The 22,402-nt window shown below is 40.7% G+C and overlaps 2 protein-coding genes across 2 annotated transcripts in view; one reads left to right on the top strand and one right to left on the bottom strand.

The window, feature by feature from the left end:
- The window catches only part of SAXO2 (stabilizer of axonemal microtubules 2), a 29,615-nt gene extending 17,717 nt beyond the window's left edge, over positions 1-11,898 (bottom strand). The window contains exon 1 of the mRNA XM_072619385.1: positions 11,755-11,898. Coding sequence (XP_072475486.1) covers positions 11,755-11,792 — 38 coding nt within the window. The 5' untranslated portion in view covers positions 11,793-11,898. The remainder of the gene's footprint in view (positions 1-11,754) is intronic.
- A 91-nt stretch (positions 11,899-11,989) lies between these two features.
- EFL1 (elongation factor like GTPase 1) overlaps positions 11,990-22,402 on the top strand; it is a 211,715-nt gene continuing 201,302 nt past the window's right edge. Inside the window, exons 1-3 of the mRNA XM_072619362.1 lie at positions 11,990-12,120; positions 20,206-20,309; positions 22,195-22,262. Coding sequence (XP_072475463.1) covers positions 20,219-20,309; positions 22,195-22,262 — 159 coding nt within the window. The 5' untranslated portion in view covers positions 11,990-12,120; positions 20,206-20,218. The remainder of the gene's footprint in view (positions 12,121-20,205; positions 20,310-22,194; positions 22,263-22,402) is intronic.

Raw genomic sequence — 22,402 nt, 5'->3', positions numbered from 1 at the left:
TAGTCTGGGCTAAATCATCAGGTCTCTTTAGGGGCTGCCTCACCTACATCATTCCTATTTCTATTAACATTAATTTGGGTTATAAAATCACTTTGAAAGGGGTAGAGGAAGTTTAGCTTTAATTATTTTTTAAATAAGGATCCAATATGGATGTTTAAGTATAACTCAAGAAGCAGCACTCTTTACCTCCTGACACTTTTATATACTTCAGGTAATTTGATCATGACTATGCTTGGACTATAGGAAATCCTGCCTGGGGACACCCCACGCTTGGAAACATCTTTTAGGCTGCTTGCTTGAATGGATATAGGAAGATCCAGCACTAGTTGTCTTAGTGTTAAACAGGATGAAAATTTCTGGGGTAGTCTTCGGTGGTTTTTGCTACTTTTGCCCTATTAACTCTTTCTTATGCTCTGTGTATTTCATTTCATGCTCACTTTGGTCCTCTTCAGACTGGTGTTGATCCTTTCGACTTTGAAGTTTCAGCCTTTCTAGTTCCATCTTATCTATATAACCTTGTTTCCTGTGCTTGTTTCAGTCAGGTCTCCTTACCACGCCATGGATGATCCACCGTCAGTGACATCTCAGAGTCTTTATTTATATCTTTCCTTTCATCTAGAAAGGTCTTCCTGATTGTCTATGTAGGCAAATACTACCAATGGTCCACAAAATCAGCTCATGACTTCTTCCTCTATGAAGTATCATCTGCTTACTTCAGCCTTCATTGTTTTCCCCATCCTTTCATCTTTAAAAGCATTTATAGTCAGTTTATCCAGTTTTATATCTGTAGGATCATTTAGCATAGAGCTGGAAGGGAACTTAGAAATTATGCAGTCCAGACTTATTTTATAGAGGAAGAAACTGAGTCTCAGAAAGATCAAGTGAAGTGGTCAAGGTCACTTATAGTAGTATAGCTGAGGTTAATTAGTCAAGTTGTTTGTTTACTTGTTGGTTTGTATATATAGGTTTTCTCTTCCCAAAAAAATTGTAAGCTCCTAGGTAAGGCAGGGTCTACATATGTTTATATGCTTCCCAGGATCTGCTATAATTCACAAAACATAAAATAAACTAAATCAGAATTTTTTGGTTGCTTGAGTCTGACTTATTCTATATGACAAATAGTCATGTAGAAAACTCAGTTAATCTCCAGATGTTTAGCCAAACATATTTGGACTCATTCAGATATCTTGCACTCTGCAGGAAAAAAAAGTCTGGGTGTTTAATTGCCATTTTTATTTTTCAATCAAATATTCTGGTATCATGTCTACTTCTATCCATAGCCTAGATCTGATTATCACTATTTTCTTCATTTATGCTTCTGTTGCTTGTCATATAAAGACTCTTTTCTATGATATATTCAAAATCTTCCAGAAAAATGAGGCAACTACATGAAAGAAATTATAATAGCATCGCTTCAATCCCACTTGTCTAAATCAATCAAACATTCAATTCTTTCCTTATCTTGAGAAAACTTTTCAGTTCCAACCATCAAGCTGTACTATAATTCAAAATGCAAGGACCATTATTTAAATGTATTCTGCATATTTTATTTAAATCTTCTCTAAATTTAAGTTTTGATGTTCATTTTCCTATTTAATTGCTCTTACAAACCTGGTTCTGGTAATGAGAATGCATATGTTTTATGTTAGTAAGTCACTGCTTCTATCAAAACCCACCCCCAAAATCCAGCACTGGGGTATTGTTATACTTGGTTAAAAAAAAAAATGTTTCCATGTTATTTGAATTGGCTATAGTTATTTAAGTAGTTTCCTGTCATCTTCAAATTTGATAGGCTTAATATCCATGCCTAAATCACTGATAAAGTTAAACAGGGAGTAAACCAGAATAAGTTATTACCTTAATCATCAAACTAACTAAATAGAGACTTTGTACAACAGTTAGATAAATACACTAATCCTGTAACCAGATTTGCTTAAATCAGTAATGGTAAAGCTCTGGGGCCTGCTCTGGAAAAATAAACAAAACCAAAACAGCCTCAGGCCTATGTGGCCTCCTTCTGCATCTGCTGTGACCTTGGCAAATGGTAGAAAGCAGGCCAGAAAGTGCTATGAATCATAGTTCTTAAGACTTTCTATAAAACAATAACTTAATTGTAGGTACTATGAATAATAGTTCAATTCTTGTATGCTGACCAACAAATGAACTTATTACTGGAAAAACTAAAACTTGTCAATCTTGACATTCTTGGTATAGAAGATAAAAAGTAAAAGAGTGGTTCCTAGTTTCCCTAGGAAATAGGAATTAAGGGAATGAGCCCAGGATTACTTTCAGTCTCTGACCAAAGGCAGAAAGAAGCATCATGTTATGGGATATCTGGTTATTTCATATTACAGGATTCAAAATGAACATTTAGAAAAAGACTGCTATCAAGACAATAGAGGGTAATGTACTATGAGCTTTTGCTGAGAATAAGAAGAAAACCTATTAAGAATTCAATGAAAATCTCTAGATTAAAAATAAGATATGATTTGAATTGATTGGTTTCAACGTAAATAATAAAGGTGGGCAGAAAGACACTGAATATTTTTTGAATACATTACTCAGGAGCAAGAAATGAAATATGCCAAAGCTTTGTCATTTACATAGAAGCCTTATACCTGTAAATTATGAATTCTTTATTTAAGAAGAAAGAAGAGAGGTGCTGGACACTGAGCCAGAATTTTAGGGTTTGAAGGGACATTAAAAGCTTTAAGAGACATGGAGCCATCTAGTCCATCCTGTATCAATCACAAGTCAAACTGAACCTCGAAGCCCCTCAAATAGCTGAAGATAGCTGTTACATCCTCAGCACATGCTCTCCCACCCCCAAGTCTTTTCTTCTGCACGTCAAGCATCCTTCAAACAATACTAGATAGGGCATGACTTTTGAGTACCTTCACTATTCTGACTGCACTTCTCAATATTCTCAAGCAAATCGATATCCTTAAAAGTTGGTGCCCAGAATTAAACACAATATTTTAAATATGGTTTGGCCAAGGCAGAAAATGGGATTATTACCACCTTGGTCATGGACACATATACACACACATATTAGTAGAAAAGAAGGAAGATATTTCTAGATGGTGGCGATTAAAATAAATTTAAAAAGTATGGTAAATAATTCACGGGATAATCCACATGTAAATAATTAAGATTTGACCTGCCTAAACCTAAGTCATCAAACCATATTGTATATAATCAGTCATAATAACTAATATAAATGAATCTCTAATTCTCATCTGACAGTCATATTGCTCCTTACAGGGAAAAGGACATGGGATGGAATTTTGATAATATTAATTTTCATAATGAGACACAAGAAGCAAATAGGCACAGGACAAGTCTAAAATGGAAACGTGATATGATAAAGATGGGGGACTTCAGTTATCTGGTAGATATGTAGACATGTAGAACTCTATCTTTCTGCCAAAATCGGAACAGTTAATACTTTCCTGACTTGCCTTAATGATAATTATAATTTCTTTATCCTTGGAAAGATAGAAGCAACAAGGGAAAATATTCTATACCTTATTCTTAACAGCAAACAGGAACTTACATGGAAACATGGGAACCATAAGGGAAAAGTGGCCTTAGAATTTGTGATAAGAGGTGAGAAGTTGGGTAAAGTCTGACATACACTATTTTGGGAGAACATGTTTCAGATTATTCAGAAAAACCAGGCAGACTGAATGGCTGGATTCAAAAAATAACCACTATGGAATGATCCAACCATTCTGGAGAGCAATGCCCAAAGGGCAATAAAACTGTGCATACCCTTTGATCCAGCAATACCACTGCTAGGTCTGTATCTCAAAGACATAAAAAAAGGGGAAAAAGGGAAAAATGTTTATAGCAGCTTTTTTTGTGAGGGCTAAGAACTGGAAACTGAAAGGATGCCCAATCAATTAGGGAATGGCTAAACAAGCTGTGGTATATAATTGTGATGGAATATTATTGTGCTATAAGAAATAACAAACAGGATGATTTCAGAAAAACCTGGATTTATATGAACTGATACAGAATGAAGTTAACAGCACCACAAGAACACTGCATACAGTAACAACAATATTGTACAATGAGGAACTGTGAATGATTTAGCCACTGTCTAAGAAAATGCCAAAGAACTAATGATGAAGCATAATATCTGCCTCCAGAGAAAGAACTGATATTGTTTGAATACAGCTATTTTTCACTTTCATTCTTTTTATTATTTGAGTCTTCTTGTACATAATGACTAATATGGAAGTATTTTACATGATTGCACATATATAACCTATATCTGATTGCTTACCATCTCAGGGAGGGGTGATGGAAAGAGGAATAAAATTTAGAACTCAAAACTTTAAAAAAAAACAAATGTTAAAAAATTGTTTTAATATGTAATTGGGGAAAAAATAAACTATATTAAAAACAAAAAACAATCACTATGGGGTAATGGAAAGAGTGAGAGTCATGGGACTTTACTTTCAATTTCAGTTTTGCGATTTATAATTACTGCCTGTTAAATATGGGTAAATTCCTTGAACTCTCTGGCCTTAGTTTTCTCATATGTAAAACGAGAAGGTTGGACTAGCTGACTTTTGTAGCTCGAGATCTATAATCCTATGGTTATAACTTAAAAGGAAGTTCCAGTAGGGGAATCTTTGATATTCAGTATTTTTATCAATAACTTGTATAAAGATGGTATTTGAAGATGATGCAAAGCTACATGACTTACTCACTAGATAGCAGAATCTAAAAAGATTTTAAAAGTCTAGAATATTGGGCTGAATTGAAAGTGAAATTTAATAGGACTACATTACACGTAAGTTAAAAATTTCAATTTCATATGTACAAAATGAGGAAGGTATGGTAGGTAGGAGATTGTTTACCAAATGAGTCTTCACTTGGGGAATACCTGACCAAACTAATATATGCATATCATGAAATACTATGGTGAAATAAGAAACAATTATGAAGAATATTTTTTTCCCCAATCAATCAATCAATCAATCCATGAGCATTTATTAAGCACCTACTTTATGCCAGGGACTGTAGCAGGCTGGGAATAAAAAGACAAAGCAAAGGAGTCCTTGCCTTCAAGGGCAATGATTCTATTAAAGTCCCATAGGTGCATATAAGCAGATACACACACAAGGTAGCAGGGTGGGAGGACTGGGAAAGTTCTTATGAAGGAGGCAGAATTTGAGTTAAGTTCTGAAGGCAGTTAAGGCTTCTAAGAGGCAGAAGTAAAGAGGGGGAGTATTCCAAACACTCTGGGGTCCAGCTAACTTGGCCTCCTTGCTGTCCCTCATGCACAAATTCTATCTTCTGTCTCTATCTTTGAGCAGGCTGTCCCCTATGCTTGATGGAGTGGATAGGGTTGGTCTGTGGACTAGGAGTAAGTGGGAAACAATGATCTAGACTTTCTTCTTATTTAAAAGATAAGGAAACAAGGCATAGTTAAGAGGGTAAGCAACTTGTCCATGGCTGTAGAGTTAATGGCAGAACCAGTACTAGAATCCTATAGTTCGGTGTATAGTTTGCCAAACACCATTCTATCTTGTACACTCCCTCTCCTAGCCCTACTCCTGACTCTCTAGACTTCACCATGTGACAACCTTTTCACCCCAGAAGACACCTCCACTCTACAGCTTTCTCACCAGGCCTGAGAGAGGCCCCACCCTCTGATCAGTGAGTTCCTCCCTCAAAATGCCATTTCAGAAAGTACCCAAATCACTAGTTGTGTTCCCTTCACTTCTCTCCTTTGCACTTTTCCACTCTGTGTCTCTTCCCTCCTTCCCATCCCCCCAAATCTAGTTATAGTCTCGTTGGCATGTTCGTTGGCAAATTTCCAATCCTTGGGGAGAATCAGAGAATTTCAGTTAGAATAGTCCCCAGGGCCACCTGGTCCAACCCCTGCTTATAAAAGAATCACCACAACATACTCAACAAATAGTCATCTAACCTTCTGAGGAGGATCCCACTACCATCTGAGAGGAGCCATTCTGTCATGATGCTAAACAACTCTAATTTGCCTCATTACAAATTCTACCCATTACTCTTGGTAGTATTTGCTAGGGTCAAATATCATGGCTTCCCTCTTCCACATCATAGTCCCTCACATACTTAGATAGTTATCACTGATTCTGGAGCCAAAGGTCTTGGGTTCAAATCCCATTTCTCAACACTACCACCCATACAACATTGGATAGGTCACCCTGAACTTCAGTTTCCACATAGGCAAAACGCAGGACTAGAACAAATGATCTCTAGGATGCCTTCCAGCTCCAAATTTATGACTCTACAATCCTTCTAACCTTTTTCTGCTCTATGCTAAATATCTCTAGTACCTTCAAAAGATACTCATATAACATGAACTTAAGGCTATTAACTGTTTTGGTTATCCTGCTTTAACTGCTCTCCATTTTTAAAATGTCCTTCAAGAAATATGGTACCCACAACTGAACACACACATACAAAGATGCTCTTGAGCATAACAGAACACAGTGGGACTGGTTGTTAAGAGTCTGATCAGGAAAGCTCACATCTGAACCATCTTAATGTAGGTCAAAATTACATTTGCTTTTTGGCTGCTTTATCATTTATTGGAAAAACAAAACAAAACAAAACACTCATCAACTGCCTTCTATGTATCAGGTACTGTGCGAGGTGCTGTGGACACAAAGACAAAACAAAATGGAACCTGTCCTCAAGGAGCTTACATTCCATTGAAAGGAAACAATATAAAAACACAAAAGCAAATATAAATACATACAAAGTAATTTCTGGGGGGAGGGAACAGATCTAATATGAAGGCAATTTGTGAACAATAGAACTCATGGCTTTTGAAGTGCACAATGGTATGAAGCAGCAGTGAGTGGCAGTCAAGGAAAGGATTTTGGTACTAAGCAGTGTACAACTCAGAATCACATACTACACTGCTGACTCATATTAATTTTGCAGTCCCCCTAACACCACTAGATCTTTTTTTCCCCTCCCACCCACTCTCCCAACTCCCCTGCTTAATAATTAAGTCTCTGCAATATTATATCTAATTTTTTGAAGGTAAAGCTAAAATTTGTGCATTCAGTTCTGGGCACTATATTTCCTGCAGGGCATTTTAAAAATGGAGAGCAGTTAGAGCAGGATAACCAAAATGGCTAAAGGCTTGAAGTTCATGTTATATGAGTATCTTTTGAAGTACTAGAGATGTTTAGTGCTGAGAAGAAAAGGCTTAGGATCATAGATTATATTTCACTGTTAGATTCAGCGCAATTTTCTTGCCTGGCAGTATCTTTTTGGATAATGACTTTGTTATCCTGTCTTTTAGCTATCTTTCATAGCTTTATTTAATCTGTATATTTGATAAAGATTGCCATTTATAACTTTATCCAAATCATTGATTAAAATTTAACAGTACAACTATGGATCTCTCAGACACTCCACTCACAGTTTTGCACTTCTTACATATTAATATTGAACCATTAATGATTACTTTTTGAGTCCATATAATATTACCATATATCTCTTCTCCATCTTTTCCACAAAAATAGAATTACCCTACTGAATGCTTTCTTAAAACCTATATAAACCGTATTTATACTCTTTCTTGTGTTCCACCATAGTTGAGAAACCCTGCTGAAAAATGAAATGCTTATCAGGCATGATTTATTCTTCTTGAAGCCACAGTTATTTGAGATTACTAATGTCCCTAATTCACTAAATCTTTCTTCAATAAATGTTTTAGAGTGCTGCCAAGAAGTTCACTGGATTATCTATGGTTTGTATTGTTTGATTATCCTCCCTTTTTTGAAAAAAGGGATGCTTGCCCTTTTCTAGTCCTACCGTATCTCTCCTGTTCTCCAGTCACTGAGGGTGGTTGGGAAATCATGTGTCAGTTCTTTCAGTTTCTAAGAATGTAGTTCTTCTGTTGAAAAAAGCTGCTCCTAATCATGCTGTACCCACAGAATATCTAAGCTCAATTATTTGTTCCTGAATCATTTGTTTCTAGTCAACATTTGCTGAAGGGAGGAGGCAGATGCAGAACCTGGAAGTGAGAAAAGGTGCCTTCTTAGGGAAGGCACTGAAAGTGCCAGTGGGTCAGTGCATTGTTATGGGAAGGATCTGCAGGGATAGCAGCACCCTGGGAGCAAAGCCATGGTTTCCTGCCTGCCAGTTAAAGCTCTGAAAAGTACTTCCTCCTGTAGAGCTTATATGCTTTCATTTCAGCAGTGAAAATAACTTTAATGGATTGTAATTGATGGGACTGAGATTTCTTCTCTGCTATCTTTTGCTTTTCTCCTCCCTTCTATCCTTCATCTTAATTAGCTCACTGATGCTTTACATTTATCTTGTGGAAAACTTTAAATAGACTTATTACAATATTCAGACATAGTTGAATCTCTCTAAGAACTCCAAATGATCTTCACTTGGTCAATTTAAGTGAAATTTTATAGCTATTTTGCTTGTGTTTTGGGATAACCTCTGCTGAATATTCACTTCAACATTTCAGGGATCTATACTTTCATCAGTGTGACATTTCCTTTCATCAATACAGAAGTAACCCCCTTTGATTTAGAAGATGGTCTTCATGAGTTGCTGTGGTCAAAAAAAAAAAAAAATCACCTGATGGCTGGCCTTTGGATAATGAGCTCTGCAAACTCAAATATACTGTTCCTCAAAACAGTAGACCCGGTGTGTCCCAGGATCCACATCTGAAGACACTGAGTACAATGAGATTTGCTTTATCTTTGTTCTCCTGGCACAGTCTGTGAGAATACCAGGTTACCTCTATGCCAGCATGAGATATTCCAGAAGATTCTAGTGGAGGTGCAACAGAATACCTGTATTTGGGCTTTGGTGACTTTTAGGTGCTCTCTTGCGATGGTTTGTGCTTCATAACAAACATGAACTAGGATTTTAATTGACGATATATAAGAGGAGCATGTTGAGCCAGAGAAGTGGCCAGCTGGATTGGACAGCTCAAAGCAGACATCATCAAATGCTTCCTATGACTGTGATGTGGTTAGTTAGTAAAATTTATACTTACCAGTTCCTGGGCTAAAAAAATTTAATTCTATTATTGCAAGCATTTGGCTAGTGACTAAAGGTTGTTTAAAAATTCACAAATATCCACATGCATTATTTCATTCTTTGTAATTGACTTTAGAGGGAATCAAGTCTCTTGTTGCATCCTTGATTGAAAACTTCTACATGATACTCCATTTTAATGCTCATAAACAGATGGAAACACACAGAATTGTAAAGAAATAGCTCTAAAGGATGGTAAATTGACAAACACATACAAAAGAAGGTGAGAAAAAGCTGCGTATTTATTGCATTTTTTCACAGATGAAATGTAACGACAATTTCCCAGAAGATACATGATAACCTCGGTTGGTGTAAGCTAACTAATCTTTGGTCCACTGTTACTTTTAACTTTTTGGTGACAGCCAAGCTTGTGAAAAGCCACTTCCCCCTAAAATTTAAGTTTTCCTTTTGGAGGTGATCATTACTGGGGAGCAGAAACAATAAATTAAATGGTCTATTTAGAATAATGTTTATTTAGCACAAACCGACTAAGACCTTAGGTAAATAGTGGGGAGAGAGCAACTAGGAGACTGTGTTTGTTTAGCTTAGGAAGTTGTTAGGTGGGACTTTGGTATTTCCATAAACTTGGGGGAAATTTTTAAATAAGCATTGAAAAGGTGACTCCAGAGAGACAACAGATAGAACTCAACCTTTCTATTTGAATGTTAAAAAGATATCCTTCATATGTGAACTAAGGGAAGAAAAGTACCTTTCCTGAATATGATTGGGACACAAAAAATGTTTGGAAAAGGTGAACCTTTAGAGTCAAATTAGTCCTTAAGCAGACAAAGTTTTCAAGCAATTCAAGAAGTACAGAAAAGCAAGAAAACTATATCAAATCTGAATAGTGTTCCTAGAGAAGTAGGTATAAATTTGGAAATTTGAGAAAAGAAGATCTCAGATCAGACTCTGGGCTTTAATGAAACAGGAGTACTTAAAGACATAAGAATCTGAGAAAGGAGAACAAGGGGCTGGATCCAAGGAACTAATGAATACTGAAAAGTATAGGAAATTGGGAGACCCTCTGGGTGTAGGCCCTCATGTTAAAATGAAATAGTCCTAGACCTCAAAAAGCTTACATTCTCCAAGAGGAAAAAAAGGAGCTGGATCTGTGGAAGAGGAGAACTGAAAGGCCTAGGTGCTGTGGAAAGGGGACAGGGTCCTAGAAGATGGGGTGGGGGGGTGGAGCGGAGTGTTGATGCGATGCCTCAGGAAGCTTAGTCAGGAAGTGGACAGTGTGTGTGTGTGTGTGTGTATGTATGTGTGTTTCCATGCCATGCCTCAGGAAGACAGAGCTTTGGGAGAAGGGCTCAACTGTATGGGAGTCAGGAAGTGGGCACTGGCTCCCAGGAACAGGAAAAATGAAGACCACTGCCATAACCCAGAAAGGGGAAAGAGAAAGGAGTTAATGGAACTTGAGAAATAAAGAAAGAGTACGGGGTTCAGAAGGAGGGGAAGAGTTAGAATGAGGCCTGGGAAGGGGAGTCTGGATCCTTGGTACAGGCTGTGGAGGCTGAGGAAGGAGGCTGGATCACTGGAACCTGACCCCACACAAACTCCAACAAAGGCGTCTGGGTCCCTGGAACAGGAGAGGTGAAGGCAAATGGGGTTAAGAAAAGGGGCTAAGTCTTTGGAAAAGGAAAACCAGAGGGTAAGGGGCTCAGAACAGTGGCTGGGCTCTTGGACTAGGGGAGCTGAAATCCTAGGACAGGAGAGCCGAAATTCGTGGAAATCAGAAAGGAGTCTGGGTCTTTGGAAAAGGAGAGTTGAAGGGGGAGGGAGGCCAGGAAAGGGTCTCAAGCCCGGGAATAGGAGGAGTGTAAGGGTGTGGCTGCTCAGGAAGGTGGTTAGAATAGGTTAAGATGAGAGATGTGGGGCTCAGAAAGGGAGCTGGCTTCCTAGAGGACAGCTGAAGGAAGCTATCTGGAAAGAGGGCTAAGTTCTCTAAATGGTGGACTTGGAAAGGAGGCTTAGGTCTTGGACTGAGAAGCTGAAGGGTATGGGGCTCAGAAAGGGGGCTGGCTCCTGGAACCCGGGCGGGGGGTCAGAAAAGGGGGCTTAGTCTCTAGAATATGGGGAGCTGAAGGATATGGGGTCAGGAAAAGGTCTAACTCACTGGGACAGACCAGGCATAGTGGGGGAGAAGAGGAGTTTGAGACCCTGGAAAAGGGAGATCTTCAGACAGCAGAGTCAGGAAGAGAGCTGAGACCCGGGAATAAGGGGTGTGTGTGTGTGTGTGTGTGTGTGTGTGTGTGTGGAGGCACCGAGGTCAGGAAGCGGAAGCGGGGAGGAGACAGCATCCAGGAATAAGGGGGGGTGAAGGCAGCGGGGTCAGGAAGCTGAGGGGGAATGAGACCCTGGAATAAGGGGGGGTCAGGAAGGAGGGGATGAGACCCCTGGAATAAGGGAGGGTCAGGAAGGAGGGGATGAGACCCCCAGAATAAGAGGGGCTGAAGGCAGCGGAGTCAGGAAGCGGAGGGGGGATGAGACCCCGGAATGAGGCGAGGCGAAGGCAGCGGGGTCCGGAAGGGCTGGCCCCACCGCGGGCCGGAGGCCCACGCCAGGCAGCTGGAAGCACGCGGAGGACAAGGGGGGAGGCGGATTCCGGAGGAGCGATGGAGAGGGCTCCGTCGGACGATCCTATCCTGGGCCCGCACTCAGCGCGGTTCGAAATGGCCTTACCCGCAAGTGCAAATCTGGCACAGACAGCGGAGCGCCATGGTCCCGCCGACGCCTTCCCGGGGACGTTTCTAACAGTCCGCAGCCGCCGCCGTAACCACGGCAACCCCGGGCTGCCTAGTGACGGCCGCGGCGTCCTACGAGCGGGGCGGGCTTCCGGCGTCGTCACAGGAGGCGGGACAGTCGAAGGTCGCGGGCCTGGCCACGCCCCCTGCCCCTCCTCCCCCTCCCTCAGCTCCCGGGTCCTCGAGTTCCGGGTTTGGAGTAGCCTCCTCGTCCTCCGCGTCTCCTCCGGCACGCGTGGTGGCGCTTGAGCGGCCGGGCCCGACTTCGGCTCCTCGGCTATTTTCGTCATCTGTAACTGAGTGGGTGAGTTGGGGGTCTCGGGAGGTAGGTGGGGAGGGGGCCGGAACGACTCTGGGGGACTGCCGCCAGCGTTCTCCTTCTAGAGCGCTTGGAGATCGGCTTCTCCCGGCCGGCGTCTCTTGCCGGGGTCAGAGGTCGCGCACGCCCAGCTTGTCAGAGCAGGAAGGGGACGGGGGAACCCTGGGAAGTTGGGAGGCGCCGGCGCCCCGCGTGTCCCCGTCTCACCCCTCCGGGCTCACTCTCTTGTGCTCCCCGCCACGCCCCCCCACATTAAAATACCCTCCGGAGCCCCAGCCTGGGGTGGGGGGAAGCGCCCCCTCGCGACCGAGGGGAGTGGCGTGGGGACGTGGGGGGTCCGGGGCCTGGCCCTGCCCCTGGGGACCCTGGAACCCCACTTTCCTCGTCTGGTACGGGCATTAGATCGGAAGCCCTTGAACTTTTTTGGGGGTGTTATGGGACCTCATGGAGCCCTCCGGCAGTCAGGCGAGATCGATGAGCCCCCCTCAAAACCACGTTTAAATACGCAAAATGAAATACGTGGGGTAATAATACAATAATAATAGAGGAAGCGGAATGTGCGAAGTAGTTACGAAGCCGCGTGTGAGGTGCGAGAATGTTTACACGCGTGCGCTTCTGCGCGCGTACATGCCTGTGTGTACGCGGACACGCATGTGCGTGTTCATTGGAGGGTTCATTTCGGTCAGGCTGGCAGTGCCAACTTGGTGTCGAAGACTGAGTGCCAGGCCAGAAAGCAGCGAGCTGCGGTGGCTGGGCGACGGCGAGTCCCCGAGGCTCGGTTCGGAGATCCACGACTTGCTGTGTGCCCCACGCTGCGGAGAGCTTGATGTGCACGTGTGGGTGTGGATGTGTGTACGTCCAGGGAGTTCTCCAGCTCCGAGGGCAGACAGCAGGCTTTTATGGAGAGCTTCCTGTGTGCTGGGACCCTGGGCACGCGTGGGCCTTGCCTCTGAAGCCGTCCCGAGGTGGTTCTAGGTGCCCAGGATCCAGACACCCTTCCTGCTGGTCCCTGCCCTCGCTCCTCTCCCTGCTCCCCGGGGTGCCCAGAGCAGAAATCTGCGGTGTGGTCCAACACTTAGACTGGCCTTCTCCGTCACTGTGGGCATTCCGTGGATTGCCCCAAAAGTTTTAGGCTATTTCTTAGTACTGAAGTTTGAAGCTACTACAGTTTCAAGACTTGGAGGGCGTCCTGTATAACTCTCCCCGCTTCTGCCTTAACTCACTGCATGGGCAAGTTACTCCACTTCTGGATCTCAGTTACTCATCTGTGAAAGGAGGATTTGGGCTGTGACTTCTCAGATCCCTTGGTAGTGAGAGTTGTATAGGTCTTTCTGATCCTTCAGGTCCAGCTCTTCATTTTACTGTTAATGTTAAGCACACTCTGAGTCCCAGAGAGTCATTAAGTGACTTGGAAGATGGACCAATTAAGATTGTAAAAGTTTTTAAAGTTAAAACCTGCCATGATGGAAATAAATTTTTGAGTTATTGAAAACGCTTAAAGTCATTTTTGTTTTGCCTATGTGGTCATTTTTTAAAAACTTGTTTCTCTTGTTTTAATGAGTCATGTTAAAGATTTATTTAAATGTCTCTAGGTCATGATGAATCAGTTTCTAAATATGTTGCTTAGTACATTTAAAAGGAGGCAAGCTAGGTGTCACAGTAGAGTGAGTCATGGACCTGGATTCAGAAGACTTGAGTTCAGATTCAGTTTCAGATACCAGCTGTGTTACTGGGTAAGATATGTATGTAACCTCTCTTGCCCTCAGTTTCTTCAGCTATAAAATGGGAATAGCACCTGCCTCCCAGGGAGATTATGAGGATAAAATGATATTTATAAGTTTTTCAATTGTGTCTAACTCTTCAAGACCCATATGGAGTTTTCTTGGCAAAGGTACTGGAATGGTTTGCCATTTCCTTTTTCAGTTCGTTTTACAGGTGAACAGGGTGCCAAGTGACTTGTCCAGGGTCATACAGCTAGTAAGTGTCTGAAGTCAGATTTGAACTCAGGAAGATGAGTCTACCTGCCTCCAGGCTTGGTACTCTCTGTTCGTTGCACCACCTAGCTGCCCCATATAATAAATATAAATGTTAGCCACTTATTACATACATTCAATTTCCTAAAGACAAAAAAGAGAGGGAGGGGGAAGGGGAAGCAGTGCAAAACTATCACCTCTTAAAATGCAGTACAGTGCACACAGTATGTATTTCTTCTCCTTAGGATGTCAGGCTCCCAAAATGGGTCTAACTCTCCTGATTTAAGTGTAAACAAATACTAAATGTATCTCATCCTAAAAAAGTAGGTGTATTAAGAAGTGTGCAAAAGACTGAAATTCTGCATGTATGTGGCTTTTGACTGTTAACTAAAATGCTTACTGTCTTAGTAGTCATAAATATACAAAACAGAAAATAAACTACCAAGAAAAATTGCTTGCTCTGATTCATCTGCAAGGGCTATTAAAGTATAATTGATTGAAATGTCATCCGTGAACTTGTAGCAGTCTGTTCTTTCACTTTACGGTAACTTTTGAAGAAATTAATTGATTTAAATTTTTTTTTTATTCCTTACTGAAAAACACTATAAATATACACTGAAAGATGAGTTTTAAAATCAGCAATCTCAGCCTGAAACTAAATCCCTGGCACTGTCTTCAAATGCATATACAAAAGCATTTCTTAAAAGAATTTTAGTAAAATTTTCTACATATGTACAAAATAAACCACTTTCAAGGAAGAATTCTTGTGATTAATCAATCTGCATACAGACTGCAGGAAGGAAATTGTTTTTGCCCTGTTTAGTATTATTAATTTAAATAAGGAATGGTGAAGACCACTGACCTATAGCAAAAATGAAGGACCACAAAGTAAAAGCATTTTTTTCCTTTCAAGAAATAATAAAATGTTATAGCCATCTGCTTTTTAAATTGAGGATAAAAGCTTATTTAAAACAGCAAAGGATTTTTTAAAGTTCCATATTATGCCTAGTAGGAAGAGAGACCTTATTCTGCTTTTTCTTATTTTAATAAGCTGGATAAAATTAAAATGAGGGCTAAATTTTGTCCAGAACTTAAGAGTTTATGTGTTTCCAGGGTCTCAAACTGGGGCTTAAATTTTGCTGACTCTAGGGTATTCTTTGAGCTAAGGGCTAGTTTAGGAAATGGGGAATAGGAAATTCTTATTTGTACAAAAAGAAACCAAACCATTAAATACCCTGTCAAAAGCTCTCTCCCTTAGGCTGAATTTTTAACTTTACAGAAGCATAAACTGCTGATGTTCAATTTTTATTATCTTTGTAGCTTATATTTCACTGTTATCTTAAAGCTAATTGGAGGTCTGAGTCAACTCTCTGGAGATGAGCTTTTTTGGGATGTTTTATATCAAAGTGTCTAACGTGGGCATTGTAGATAACAGTTTCCAACTGATTTATGCATTCTGGCATTCAAGGCTTTCCACCACTGGTCCTTCCTGTCTCTCACCACGCCCCAACATGGAAATACCAATCCATCTAATTAGTCCTTAGTCCCATAATCCCTTAAATATACATATTTCAATATGTTGTACCTTTCCCCAGGCCTTGTTAACTCTAATACCTTCTCTTGGCTAATTATTTTTATTTATTCTGTATATAGCTTGCTTTGTATGTATTTGTTTACATATTCTCTCCCTCATTAGATTGTAAGCTCCTTGATGGTGAGGAGTCTGTTTTGCCTCTTTTTGTATCCTCAGCACTTGGCACAGGGTGTGGCACATAGTAGGCTCTTAATATTTATTGATTGATTGAATATAACCTTGCTGAATGCTGTTTTTCTCATCTAAAATATGCTTCCCCATACTCTCAATAGTATCCTAATTGTTTCTCTACCATTGGGACTAGAGCAGAGGCCTTACCTTTTCCAGGACATGTACCTCTTATCTCACTATCTTCTTCCCCCATTTATAAGAATTGTCCATACCCATAGTCTCCAAAGTGTCTACTCTTCCTCATGTTGGCCTTGGTATGACACCTCAGGGTATATAACCAAGGGAAGGGTAAGGTAGGAAGATAGATTCCAGCCTTCCCATATATCTGGTTGTTTGACTTGTCTCCTACACAACCCATCACCCTTATCTTTCAGAATCTGCCTTCAACCCTTTCACCCCACTAAAGGCCTGTTGTGACTGTGTGAACTCCAACCTTTCCCAGGGCTGAGATGGCAGGCATCTCAAAGTGGATAAACACAAATTGAGGGCAACGTTCTCCTTTGCCACCCTTGTACCTATACCTTGTGTTTCTTGGTTTACTTAACACTCCTAGATAGAAGCCCCAGATGCTTCTATTTCTCCTCCCTCATGGTTTTGGTGGAACAGAATGAGTCTCAAGGGATGAGCTGGTACAAATTAGTAAGTTGTTATCTGCATTTCAGATCTTATTATGATATTCCCTTCAACCCTCAACTCACCCCTTTTTTTTGACTTCCCAATTTCTGTTAAGGGCACTGCTGTCCTTCTAGTCACTCAAATTTGGAGACTTAGATGAAACTGAGTCTCCCTGACCCCATATTTCCAGTTAGTTGCTGGGTCTTCTTCATTCTGTCTTCACAGTAAGTCTTACATCTCTCCCTTTCCACTCACATAGTTGCCAACCATTGTTAAGGCTCTCATTACTTCTTGCCTGGATGATTACTACTTCCTCCCTTTCCTAAGTCTCTCCCTGCACCACACATTTCCCACATTGATATTCTTAAATCACAAGGCTGAGTGTCATTCCCCTACTCAGACCAGCAAGATAATTTGTCCATCTCTAAGAAGACAGCATTTAACTCCATCAAAAGTAAAGTGCAGGTGAAGCAAAGAGAGATGCAGGATTCTTGGCTTAGTATGAAGGCAAATGAAATTTAGTTTTACTCTGATAGTAACAAAGCAAAGCACTTTTATGTTGCCCTAAAAACTATGGGCTGAAGACCTGTTATGCATCGCAACTACTCATCTCTGATGGAACCACATTGATTAATGATAAGGACATTATCTTGGAGAGATGGGCTATTGAATACTTACATAATGTTCTCAACAGACCATCATCAACCAATGCTGAAGCCACTGACCATATACCCTGTCTAGCTGAACTTGCAACTGAAGAAGAGATTTTGAATGCCATTAGGCTCCTTTCTTGTGGCAAAGTGCCTGTTGCTGATTCTACAAGGCAGAGGGATCCACTGATCATTCAAAAGCTAACTGAAATCTCCCTGGCTATATGGCAAGAGGTGGTTATCCCCTAGGACTTCAAGGATGCCTCCATTATACATCTTTCTAAAGGAAAAGGAAATAGGTTGTCCTGTGACGATCACAGGGAAGTCTCTCTCTTAGTCATTGCTGGCAAGATTCTTGGCAGAGTCCTTCTTAATAAGCTAACCCTTTACTTTGAAGATGGTCATCTACCTAAGAGCCAATGGGGCTTCATTAAGGGGCAAGGAACAGTCAACGTAGTCTTTGCTGCCTCACAAGTCCAGGAGAAATGCCAGGGGTAGGACAGACATGTATTATACAGTATTTGTTGATCTGACCAAGGCCTTTGATCCTATCTGTCATGAAAGCTTGTGGAAGTCATGGTAAAATTTGGTTGCCTGGAGAAGTTCATCAGCACTGTATGCCAGTTCCATGACAGCATACTTACATGGGTCCTGGATAATGGACTATGTATGCTCTCATGCTTTCCCAATCACCAGTGGAGTAAAGCAGGGCTGTGTGTTTACTCCCATGCTTTTTAACATGATGCGTTCAGTGATGCTGTCAGATGCTTTAAATGAAGATGAAAATGGCATCAAGGTCACCGACTAAACTAATGGTAAATTATTTAACTTGAAAAAGCTACAAGCCAAGATTAAAATTCAGGGAGAGTTTGGTGGGCAACTTTTTGTTTGCAAATGATTGTGCGCTCAGTGCGGTTTCTGAGGCCGAGATGCAACAGAGTATAGATTGATTCTCTGCTGCTTGTACAAATTTTGGCCTGACAATTAATACCAAGAAAATAGGTTCTCTACCCGCCAGCACTGCACCAACCATATGTGCAACCATCACTTACAGCAAATGGAGAAATTTTGAATGCTGTGGATAAGTTCACCTACTTTGGCAGTACACTTTCCAGGGATGTCCACGCAGATGATGAGGTTGGCTCATACGTTACTCAAGCTAGCTCATTGTTTGGGAGGCTCCAAAGGAAAGTGTGGGAGAGAAGAGGTATAAGACTACCTACCAAACTGCAGGTCTTACAGAGCTTTTGTGCTGACCTCATTGTAGCATGCCTATGAAACCTGGAGAGTCTACCAGCTCCATGGCAGGAAATGGAATACTTTTGTTTGAATTGTCTTAAGAAGATTTTAAAGTTTATTTGGCAAAGTATTGACTTTGAGGTCCTTTTTCAAGATAAAATGCCAGGCATTCAAACTGTTGCAGAGAGTGCAACTCTGATGGGTTGGTCACATTGTTTGAATGCAAAACCCATGTTTGCCTAAAAGACTGTTTTATGTAGAACTCACACAAGGCAAGCACTCACAAGCAGCTCACAAGGACCCTCTCAAAGTCTCTCTAAAGAACTTTGGAATTGATTGTGAGACATGGAAGACACTGGCACAGGATGGCCCAGCATGGTGTGCCCACATCAAAGAAGAAGTTGTACTGTATGAGCTAAGTAGAATTGCAGTTGTTGTGTCTGTCCTTCGTTCTTGAAGAGGACCATGACATCAAGATGATGACATGACTTGCAGGTGACTTTGATTTGAGTGAGGGAGGGCTGTGCAAGGTCACCAACCTCACTTTCTTCTCCTGTGTCATCTGGGTCCGGTGGCTTGATATTCATCAGGATGACTGGAGATGGCCCAGGATGCAATGGGAGTCCCTGGCCCTTTCAGTCTAAGGTCTTACCACATTCTCACTTTGAGTGGGATACACCCATTCAATGAATAGGCTTCTTTAAGTTACTCAAGGGATGACCCCTTTAATTAAAAAAAAAAAAAAAAGCAAACTGGGAGGGAAAGACTCTCAGGGTTCCTGGGTGAAAGAGAAACAATTACTATTAGTTATTGCAGTAGCTTAAAAGAAACATGAAATGTGTGAATTTAGAGACATCGCCACTGCGAATGTTTATATGGAAGATTTGTGCCCAACCTATAGTGGAGCCTTCTGAGCTCAGCGACAGTCACTGTACCTTGACCCTGTCGTATGATGTCATTTTGATCCTCTTCAAGCAGAAAGGACAACAACCCAACTGCAAACTCCAGTGGCTCTGTATTAATTCTAGGATCAAATAGTTCATTTTTTATTTCATCCTTTTTTAGTTTACTTTTTATATGTTTCACAATATACATAATTATTAGTATATAAATTAGTAAACATACATATATTGGGAATGCATGCTTAAAAACTTTTTACTGAATTTTTTTTTTAACTGATGGAGTGTGTGTAATAGTTAAAAGTTTGGTGATCATTGTTCCATTCTTTGCTATTTAATTGTATACTACCTTTGTGTTTGTTACTTAACAGTTTCCTTGAGGGGAGGATACTGTATTTTGTAGAGCTCTTATATCCATCAGCAGAGAAATATTTTTTAAATGAATGAATTTAAACCTAAGAACACAGATCCAGCATTGTTCAGAGCTTTGATTAAACTTACAGGTCACTCACTGATGAGCAATCAATTCAGTTTTTAATGGATAAAAATATTTGAAGCAGTTTGAAACTTTGGTTCTGATGATTGGACACAACTTATCAGATTTATAATTTGCCTAGATGTGTTTGTCTTGGTGTGAAAACACATTCGTAACCAAAGAACGGAGGAATACTATGATTCTTTACCCATTAACCAGAAATTGCCCTTCTCTGATTCTTTGTGTTTGTGTAGCTTTTGGAATCCTGGCAGCTGAGCTGTGTTCCCTAAATGGCTACAGTGCGCTATCACATTAAGTACTAACACTGAGCTTTGATGCTGATTACTTGAAGGTGTATTTGACAAACTTGTTAACTACCAACATTTTAGTATATATCTTAGCCTTTATCTTTAGCTCCATTTGTAATAGAATGCAGTTTAATTTTTAACCACAGGGGGAAAAAGATCATGGTGCTCAACAGTTTGGATAAGATGATTCAACTCCAGAGAAATACCAAGAATATCAGAAACATCTGCATATTGGCTCATGTGGACCATGGTAAGCATCATGTTTGAATTACATTATTTTGGGAGATAAAAAGTGTGTGAGGTAAGAGTGATACTGTGGGCAATTTACTTCATTTAGACTATTAGATTGGGTCATTTTCTAGGATGTAAAAGAAATCTGTTGCATGCAGGTTCATCAGGTCTGAGCTCCCTGACTTGTTATGATGGAGGTTTAGTCTAACATGAGGTCATTGCCTGGAGCAGCTGGGTGGCACAGTGGTTAGAGTGCTGGGCCTGGAGTCAGACCCATCTTTCTGAGTTCAAATCTGACCTCAGACTTGTACTAGCTGTGCGGCCCTGGGCAAGTCACTTAATTCTGTTTGCCTGAGTCTCCTCATCTGTAAAATGAACTGGAGAAAGAAATGGCAAACCACTCTAGTAGCATTGCCCCAAAAATCCCCAGACAGGATCAGAAAGAGACAGAAACAACTGAAATGCCTGAACAACAATGAACAAAAGGAACATTGTCTTAGAACTCAGTGAGGTCTCTGAGGCCATTTCTAGTCTGTACCTCTAATTCTTGTAGAGGAAGACATGGAGCTGCTGACATGCTAAAGTAGAGAGAGTGATAGCACCAGGAAGGGGACTTGACTGCAGGTCTTCTGACTCCACAGTGAGTCTTCTTGTCACTTTATCACTCTTACCTTTTTTCCCCCATTGGACCACAGCCCAAGGATTCATGGAAAATCACAAGTTCTTTTTTATACAGAGAAAGTTTTCAGAGTATTTCATAATGTAACATGACTGGTTAGTTTTAGTATCATGCTGTTTTCTTTTTTCTGTCTTCTGTGGGGACATCTTATAGGCTAAACTACCTAATAATGAATTTTTCTTGATATATCAGAAATTAGTTCTTCTTTGGATAGTGTCTAAGACAGGGTTGGGTGACCAAATTTTGCTTTAGTAATTCCAAGAAACCATCACCTAAGTTCAGATGACTTGGCAATCTTTGTAGTTGCAGGGAGTATCAGCCCTAATAAAATTACAGATCCTTCTAGTCAAGAATATCTGTTATTATTTCTGGGCTGTTCCCCTTTTCCTTTGGAGATTAGTAAGGGTGAGAAGAAAGTAATGATTCTCATAGTTTGGATCAAGAAACATTTGGAGGTGGAAAAAGAAATCCTGACAGTTCACATTTGTATAGCATTTTACAAGTGATAAAGTTCTTGCCTTATAATTATGAAGTGGGCATTTCAAATATTATTATCCTCATTTTCCAAATGAAGAAACTAAAGCTCTTAGAGTTGAAATGACCTGCCCAAATGTACATATCTGATTATTGACAGTGCTGGGATCCGACCCAAGTCTTCTGCTTTCTAAGCCCAATGTTCTTTCCACTCTTCCATCCTGGAGAATGCCAACCTAGTATGAATTTTCTGCATTGTCCTCAGACTGCTGGTAAACTTTGTGCAAGGTTCCTTCTGTTTTATGATGGCCTTCTAAAGGACCATAACTTGATTTACCTTTCAGGTGGTGGTGGTGGCAGTGGCGGTGGTAGTAGAACTCTAAGATTTGCAAAGCAATTTACAAATATTGTCTCCCCTGTTTCTCACAACAGCCCTGTGAGGTGGGTGCTGTTCTCATGCCCATGTTACAAATAAGGGAGATGAGGACTGAGAGAGAGCTTAAGTGGTTTGTGTCTGGGAGTCACACAGCTAGCAGGTGTCTGAGGCAGCATTCAGACTTGGGTCTTTTTGTGAGCCCTCTCTCCACTATTATTTAGACTTCAGTTAATTTATTTTGGGTGCTAGATTTTGGTCTAGCTTCACTTAACAGTAAAAACCCTTAGGTAGACCCTCTTCTCTTAAAATTTTACTCCTTTTTTCCTTTTAAAGAATAAAAAAGAATAAATACCCTTTAATTGTTCTTATTTATAGGGAAAACCACACTGGCAGATTGCCTTATATCTAGCAATGGAATCATCTCCAGTCGCCTGGCCGGGAAGGTAAGATATTCTTTTATCATGGATGTATATTTATCAGGCTTCTACAATTCAGTTCAGTGAGTATTTACCATAGGCTCAGTAATTTGAAGTCATGAAAGGTGTCTAAAACATAGTTCTTGCCCTAAAGAAGTTATGGTCTA

The sequence above is a fragment of the Notamacropus eugenii genome, chromosome 1 (genome assembly GCF_028372415.1).
Source record: "Notamacropus eugenii isolate mMacEug1 chromosome 1, mMacEug1.pri_v2, whole genome shotgun sequence".
Taxonomy (NCBI): domain Eukaryota; kingdom Metazoa; phylum Chordata; class Mammalia; order Diprotodontia; family Macropodidae; genus Notamacropus; species Notamacropus eugenii.
This window is presented reverse-complemented; position numbering and strand designations above follow the sequence as displayed.